General features: G+C 45.7%; 1 protein-coding gene across 12 annotated transcripts in view; it reads right to left on the bottom strand.

The window, feature by feature from the left end:
• Nucleotides 1–12: 12 nt before the first annotated feature.
• C3G (C3G guanyl-nucleotide exchange factor) overlaps nt 13–8407 on the bottom strand; it is a 55428-nt gene continuing 47033 nt past the window's right edge. For 3 of the 12 annotated variants that reach the window (XM_020948071.2, XM_020948068.2, XM_020948065.2), the window contains exons 4-14: nt 7785–8356; nt 7273–7721; nt 6393–6992; nt 5803–5826; nt 4797–4908; nt 3956–4734; nt 3667–3835; nt 3052–3594; nt 2856–2981; nt 2669–2800; nt 13–2613 (exon numbers count right to left, since the gene is read on the bottom strand). In XM_020948071.2, coding sequence (XP_020803730.2) covers nt 2481–2613; nt 2669–2800; nt 2856–2981; nt 3052–3594; nt 3667–3835; nt 3956–4734; nt 4797–4908; nt 5803–5826; nt 6393–6992; nt 7273–7721; nt 7785–8356 — 3639 coding nt within the window. In that variant the 3' untranslated portion in view covers nt 13–2480. The remainder of the gene's footprint in view (nt 2614–2668; nt 2801–2855; nt 2982–3051; nt 3595–3666; nt 3836–3955; nt 4735–4796; nt 4909–5802; nt 5827–6392; nt 6993–7272; nt 7722–7784; nt 8357–8407) is intronic. The other 9 variants (XM_086835419.1, XM_020948072.2, XM_020948069.2 and 6 more) reach the window with 3 other exon arrangements.

The raw sequence follows: 8407 nt of genomic DNA, 5'->3' as shown, positions 1-8407 counted from the left end.
AGACTTTTGTGGTTTAAAGGAAAAATACATTGATTGTGTAGCTATTTTCATTCTTACGAATTACACGCATAACATTTAGTTACAAATACATTTACAATTGAAAATTGCTCTACTTATGTTTTTTCTTTTTCTTGGGGGCTCTTGGGGGAAACGAAAGTACATTTTATAAACTAATCAGTTAGGTGTAAGCATACATACATATACAAAAAGTATTTAATTTAATTAAACGGGAGACACACAAAAAAAAAAGAATATAGAAAGAAAAACGAATAATTTATTCGTTACTTAGGTTCGTTAGCTTAGTAAAAACATAAATAATTAATGCCTTCTCATTGTATTAAATATTTATATTATGTGGTAATAATAATATCCTCCGCCATGCCGTTTCTCATTTTCTTTGTTTAGATTACACGTTTCTTCATAGTTTTTGTTTTTCTTTTTAGTAAAAGTGTAAATGTAGATTTAAAATTTAAAACTGATGTTCTTGTTGTTGTGGAAATACCATATACATAAACATCCAAAATCGATAATAGATAATAGAGGCACATACAAAGCAATGACTAAAACATACAGATATCGGATATATACTATATATAGGCTTCCTTCTATATGTTTGTTTGTTTTTTTGTTTTTAAATCTTTTGTTTCTTTTTGGGAGTCTGTTGTGTTGTGTGTGTGTGTGTGAGTGTAGTTTTAGTTGCCGTTTTGAACAATTTGTTGTAATTTAAGCAGTACATACCATATATGTAGCTCGTTTAGATAAATGAAATACAACTACATATACATATATATCCTAAGAGACAGTCTTGTTTCCTATGTGCGTGTTTATGTGGGTGTTGTGGGTGTGTGTACATATGTGTCTGTATGGTGTGTGTGTGTGTGTGCAGAATACATTCGATAATCCCCCTCAGTACATGTACATACAATCAGTAATTATTTAATTAACAAAACAGAAGCTTACATACAACAGGCTATCATTATTATCATTAAAAAAAAGGAAACTAAAGTTAAGCCAAGAATCCGAGTTAATTCTTCTTCCTTTAGGTTTTGTACATTTCACATGTGTGTTTTGACTAAGGATCATGGATCGGGGATCAAGGCTTGGACAGAAGCCAACGCACGAGTGGTAGACACATTCATATACTAGTATATATATCCATATATCCATATACATATATATGCGGGGAGAATTCCTCTCTTTGCCTTTTCGCAGCCTTCAAAAGGCATGGGACTGGACAGGATTGGGGTCTCTTAACATTGTATCTAATTTACACTTTATATATACTTGATGTATATGTATGGAGAGCTTTACTCTCTCTTTAAGGGGGTATATATGTTATCCATCCTTCTCCCAATTAGCCTCCATCTCTCCATGTCATCTCATATATCTCCTCCGCTTGTTATCCATAAATATTTGTTGTTTACATTTAAAAGCAAATTGAATTTATATCTCGTTTGTGGTTAACTTTAAAAGTTGCTTCGTTTAATTGAAGGAAGGTTTGCATGTTTCTTTTTTTTTTAGTTTTTGATTGATTTGATTGATTGATTGATTGGATAGCCGCCTCTACTTGGGTTTTCGATTTTGAGTTTGATTTTCATTAGTTTTTTTTTTTAGTTTAGCTTAGTTTCCTCTTAAAACCAGGGACCGTAATTAATATATATATATATGTTTGAATATAAAAATCAGTGAATAAGAGTTATTTTAAAATTGCATGTAGAGGAATTAATTTTAGCTATTCAAAAGTATAATGAATGATTCAATTGTTAAAAAATAAAATAATAAAATAAAGGAATAACCTTTTTCTTTATAAATTTTAAATGAATACCATTAATTTTTACTTCAAAAATGTGAAATTATTAAACTTTCCAAAGCCTTAATCTGGATTTTCTTGAAAAACTCATTATTCTTATTTACGGCCCCTGCTAAAAACACACACACAGTTATTTAGTTTAGTTTAGCAGTTATCAGTTATTTGGTTGAAGAGCAAGGTATATAAGGTATATATGGCCTATATAACTCGCCTTGTGCTGGGTTACTTGGCTGCATTGAGAGATATTCCTACACACAGTATATCGTATCATATATAGTAGTAGTTATATCTTATCTTTTCTTCGCCCGCTCCCAAAAATTCGTTGTGTTCTCTTGCTGTCTTCTGTAAAAGGATCTCTGGGCCTTGGATTGCTGGTGGTTGTGGTGGTGGTGGTGGTGGTGATGGTGGTTCTCCAGGATTAGTTGTTACTTGGTGGGGGAGTAGTTAGCCGAGTTAGCTGAGGTCGCAACTCGTCGAGCCTATATATCTTAGGTAGGTAGTAGTATATATACTATATACGATGTATTTCGGATGCAGCTACATATATCTTGTATAATTTGTATGTAGACGGAGATAGTGATGCTCTCTCTCTCTCCAGATATATATATATTATATTGTATATATCCTTTAATATATATATGTATATATAAAGTTGGTGTTTTTCGACTAATTAGTAGTTGACGGGGCGCCGTCCCCTGGGCTTTATCTTCTCTGATATCTGCCACATCTCCTCCTCGCCCATAAAGTCCTTGAAGTTATCGAAGAAGCGTATTATGCGCTCGTTGCGTCGAAATGGATAGGCACTATATAAAATCCATTAATTACTTTGGTAAAGTTCAGTTAAATTGAGGTACTTACCATTTCTTAAAACGTTTCATGTTGACAATTATGTTGTACTGCTGCCAGCGCTTGGAGAAGTTAATAACGCCCTTGGACAGATAGTCCTGGTTGCCCACATGGACAAACGTTAGATCTTGAAGGACCAGGCCACTGCAAAATACCATGTTAATATACCTTAAACCTCTAATAATATATAGGAACCTACATGTAGGGTATGCAGGGCGGATTGGTTTCGGCCAGCGCCTGGCGGTAGGCCCGAAAACTGGAACTGGAATCGATGAGGGCGCAAAAGGAGCGCACCTCCTCCGTGATGCCCTTCTGCCACTCCAATCTGGGGGAGAGAAAAAACCCAAGTTTAAGTCTAACAAAAAAACACCACAAGGATAACACACAGAACCCACCTTCTTATGGGTCCCGAGTCCAGCGCAGAGAGTAGCGCCAGATACGAGTTGTAGTTGTTCATCTTACGCAGATGCTTCATAATCTTGATGAACTTGTTCACATGCTTCTCCCGCTCCTTGGCATCCTGCAGACGCAGGATCTTGGAGCGCGCCCAATAGGACATCTTGTTGAAGTGCTCGGTGAACTTGTTGAGATTGGGCGACTTCTCCTCGCACTGATCTTTGGCAAATAGTAATACTTCGGGTATCTCGATCCTCTGGAACAGCTCGGCGTCCAGCAGGGTCATCTGCTCGGCTATCTCCAGCGACTTGAGATCGAGCAGGCCACTGCCGCCTCCACTGACCACGCCAGAGCTGCCGCCTCCGCCCAGCTCAAGCTCGAGCCCGCCTCCTCCACCATGCAACCTGGGCTCCTTGTACAGTGTCACCTTCTCCACGAACTTGTTGCGCAGCAGCTTGGCCAGATACAGCTGGCCGGAGCAGACCAGTTGATAGACAAACTCCACCAGCAGGCTCAGCAGCTGGCTGGTGAGATCCGTCGACCTGGACACGAGTGTTTAGTTTACAGATTAGTGGTCAGAGATCAGGGGATCAGGGATCAAGTGCAAAACTCACGTTAAATCATTGACCACGCGCACCAGCAGCGAGAAGGTCTCCTTGGCGGCCTTCTGCTTGTTGTCCTGCACCTGACAGAAGAAGTATGTGTAGCGATGGGTCAGCTTCTCGATCACATCGATCGGCTGGATGAAGGTGCGGAAGGTGGTGATGAACGCCTCGCTGAACGCTGCGACAGAGACAACAACAGAGGCAGAAGAGTTGAGAGGTAAATGAGAGTGGAAATGGGAACGTGAAGGCTGCTCCTTCTGCTTGTGTCTGTGTTTGTTTTTGTGATGGGGATGCCTACCATTGTCGGCCACCTTCTGCACGCAGCTGGCATGCACGATGAGGGCATCGATGTAGCCACCCTTCACCTCCGGCCCATCCTCGTCCTTCTTCTTGAGTATCAGGTACCGTCCGATGTTGACCTCCTCCAGCATATTGATCAGCATCTCCTCCGCCTCCGGGTCCGCCTCCGGGTCCGCCTCCGCCTCAGCCTCCGCCTCAGCCTCAGCCTCCTGCAGCTGCTGCTGCTTGGAAGTTTCATTTCCGGCTACCACCTCATTGGGGACCTCCTCGACCACCTGTTCGTCCAGCAGCTGGGGTGTATTCAACGGCATTTGACCCGCATTGTCCACTTCGTTGGGCAGCTGATGGGAGTGACAGTAGTAGCCATAGCCATCTAGCGCTGGTGTCCAAGCCATTGCCTCAGGCATGTTCTCCTCGCCGCTGAGCTCCTCACAGACCGTGGCCATTCGGCTATCCGGCCTGCCTGTGGATCCATTCTCGGCACTGCTGCCTGAGGCTGCTGCTGCTCCTGCACCTCCACTTGCTGCTCCTGCTGCTGCTGCTCCTGGCTTGGGACTGGCTGGCGGTGTTGGTGGCGGGGTTGTTGTGGTCACTATGATGGGCTTGGGGCTTGGCGGCGGTGTCATTGTTGTCAAAATGATGGGCTTCGACGAGGAGGAGGAGGAGGAGGATCCTCCTGTGGCCACACTGTTGGCCTTGCGCTGCTTGTAGTTTTTGGGCGGCAGCGCCGGCGGTGTCTCCAGCTCCGGCGACAGCTCTTTGCTCATGGGCATGATGCTGAAAGAAGGAACACAGGGATTAGGAAAGTAATTAAGCTGCTGGTCTACGACTCTACTCACTTCATGGTCTGGCTGTGCGAGATGTTGCGGCTGAGGTTGTAGGCGTGCATCGTGTGGCGATGCTGCTCGATGGAGCGTGTGGAGGCCGAGCAGATCTCCATGTAGGCCAGAACTGTGTGTGGTTTATATAGAATAGTGTTAGTATTATCTCAGTCTATGATCCGAATTTACTATTAAGAACTAAGCATCGATCGAGCCATCCTTGGACTTGGTGGATGAACTTCCCCAAGAGCTTTTTACGGTCTTGGGCTCTACAAGGGATCGGCGGAAGAACGAAACGAATACAACACAAGGAACACAACAGAACGGAACAATAAAGAGCGGTTGGGGGACAAGGAGCTGGAGGCTGGAGGCTGGAGGCTGGAACTGGAGCTGGGACAGATGGGACAACACATTAGCAGGGGTTAGAACAAAAAAGCGAGAGATCTAGAGCTCAAGCGCCAGCTGGAAACCAACATCAAACGCAGCAGGAGCAGCGGAGCAGCAGGAAAGCAGCTAAATTAGCTCGAAAAAGCTGGCAACTCGAACTCGAAATGCTCTTCACAGGGCAATCTTTATCTCTTAAGGTCTCTATTTAAATTTAATTCAAAGAAATGTCCCTCTGAAAGAGGCTCAGTAAAGACCTTAAATTGTGACTACGGCATGCATCTTTGATCATCAATATTTGTTAAATTAAGAACTCCTTAGAAACCCTACCATATTTTAATGATAACCTCTTGGTTCTAGTTTAAATTTCTCTAAAATTTACTGCTCAATCTGTTACAGATTAAAAATGTATGCTTTTATCAACAAAAGTGAGCCATAATCAAACTAAAAACAAGAGCATTTCGAGCTCTTTAAGCTCAGGTTTTGTATGTTTTCTTAAATTTTCGAGTTAATGATTTGATTTTTGTTTGTTTCATTCGTGTTCTTTGGGCGATTTTGTTTGGCAGCAGGTTGGTTTGTTTTGTGCTTGTTTTGTTCGTGTATTTTGAGAGGTCTCCGCTAGTTAAACACACAGACTTACCCGAAAAGGCCACACTCTGAAACACTAGATGTTGGTGGGAACGATAATTGAGATGGGTTAGACTCTTGCGTACAACAATTTGGCAGACTTTCGTGGCTTGTTTGGGTTGGCTAAAGAGGGGTTTTTGGGTGGGTGTGTTTTGCGATATATATATAACATGTATAACATATAGAATGCTATGAATTTAAAGTATACATATGTATGTGCTATAAATAAAAGACTCTGAAAAGGACACACAGAACCCCCCGGACTCACAGGTCTACATAGATGATGAGGATTGTCTGATCAGAGAATATATATATGGAGACTGTTTTGTGGCTCTTGATTGGTCGAGTGTTTAGTCTGAAGTATGGACTTTTGATATTCGATATATGAAAGACACCTAGTGACCCTTAAAACACACTCATCACACACACACTATACACTGCACTTACCGCTCGGCCTGGCCTGGCGGTACAAATGATAAAAACAAAACATTTAAACACACACACAGACATTCGATGCAAAATAAACCGAGGAAAAAGGAAAAAAATAAGGGAAAAGAAATCGATGTAAATATGTTTGGTGCTTCTTGTGGCGCATCCACTTACTGTGCTTCTTCTTCATGGGCAACGGTGGCGGCTCCTCCAGATGCCGCTGATCGAACGCACTGCAGCTCCCGCTGCCAGCCAGCTGCAGGCGCGGTCCTTCAATCAGGCTGTGATGCTTGGACTGCCACTGCTGCAGCTGCTGGGCATGATGGAGATGCTGCTGCTGCTGCTGCTGCGGGGATAGCTGCCTCAGCTCGGCCACCTCCGACTGACTGCTCCGATGGCTGGCCCAGCCACTGGACGACGACTGAGCCTCATCCAGTTCATCGGCTGCCACGGCTGAGGCGGCTCCGGCGGCGATGCTACCACGTTGATTGCTCTTCGGCGGCAAGGCCGGTGCCAGATCCCCATCCAGGATCTGTTCCAGTTCCCCGCTGCTGGCATAGCCAGTGCTTGTCGTGGTGGTGGTGGTGCAACTCCGGCTGCTATGCGACACCGACTGGCTTATCTGCTGGTACTCCCCAGTGCTCACCATGGCCGCCGCCGACTCACTGATGCTGAAGGCAATCTCCGAGTTGCTGCTGGATGACTTGCTGTAGTCCGAGGAGCGCTTGGACACGCTCTGTGTGGAGGTGCGAAAGGACTTCATGGACACGAAACCTGGAGGGATAAACAAAGTGTTAGACAGGTGCAATGCATACACTGAGAAATCAACGAGAAAGCCATAACCAAAAAGGGATAAACGAAACAAAACTAAACGAGGGAATTAGCATATACAGAACAAAGCAGGAGGAGGAGGAGGAGCATTTAAATAAATACAGCAAGGAGATCCTGGATAACTGGCAGGGAAAACGGAACTCATAGCAGGAGAACGGAGTGAGGGAGGAGCAGGACTATGTAACAGCAAATTGAGCTAGGATTCTGTCTTGTGAGTAGGTACCGGATTCATTGGAGTGACGATTGCTGGTGAGTGCTGCCGCCGCCTTGCGCAGCTCCGTGTTGGTTTCTCCACCACCTGAAACACCACCACCACCAGCCGCTGCTGCTGCTGCTCCTGCTCCTGCTCCGCCAGCATTGGGCAGCACTTTGTCCTCTAATGATGCCTCGGTTGCCTCGGTAGCTGTGCCGGTTTCGGTTTCTATTTTCGTACGGGATTCGTTTGGGGTAACCACCACGGGAGTGGGAGTTGTTGTCGTCGTCGTTGGCGGCTGTTCATGACGATTATACTCACTGTGGCTAATCAGCTTGCTCTCCAATGTCTCCTGCCGCTGCTGGAGCTGCAGCTGGAGCTGAAGCTGCTGTTGATCCTCCTCCTCGCGCGAGTGATTCAGCGCCGAGTCAAAGGAGCACTGGCTGTTCTCATCCGGCGAACGCGAACGCACTGAGAGTCTGTCAATCAAATAGAGGCATTAGTTCATCAGGAGATTCAGGAGATCTAGAGGATCCTCCTACCTATCCACGCCATAGTTTAGCAGCGATATATTGGAGCTGCAGTCCAGATCCGAGTTGAGGCTGATGTTATGCGACTGGGCATAGGGCTGTGGACTGGCCTGGTTCGAGGTGGAGGTGGATGTCGACGATGAACCCACTCCCCCACCGCTCGCTGCGCCCGGCTGGCTGCGTCGCTTTGGCGGCAACGGTGGCGGATTGCTGGCCCGATTGGGTAGCGGTGGCTTTGGCGGCGGACTTGAATCGCGCAGGATGCTCTCGGTGCTGTGGGAGCCGCGCATGGGATTCACATTGCACTGTTCCAGGCTGTCGCGCTCCTTGGGCGTCAATCCAATGTCCGGCAGAGAGGTGCGCTGCGCCACTGCCGCTGATTCAGCTGCCGAGACACGCATGCTGGCCATGCCGAGTCCAATGCCAGTTCCAGGTCCTCCTCCTAGTCCTCCACCGACACCCGATGAGGCCGTGACGGCGCCCATAATTTCCGCTGCAGCTCCTATGCTGCCCAATCCAGAGCCACTGTAGCGAAAGGCGCACTGATCCTCCTTCAGCTTGCCCTGAGCCAATGTCACGAGATTCTGGGGGAGGGAAAAGAGATTGCGTTATAATTTGGATATAAGGACATCTGA

The sequence above is a fragment of the Drosophila serrata genome, unplaced genomic scaffold (genome assembly GCF_035046125.1).
Source record: "Drosophila serrata isolate PLE 108 unplaced genomic scaffold, ASM3504612v1 contig_276, whole genome shotgun sequence".
Lineage (NCBI taxonomy): Eukaryota > Metazoa > Arthropoda > Insecta > Diptera > Drosophilidae > Drosophila > Drosophila serrata.
The sequence above is the reverse complement of the archived record's forward strand: the minus strand, read 5'-3'. Positions and strand labels throughout refer to the sequence as shown.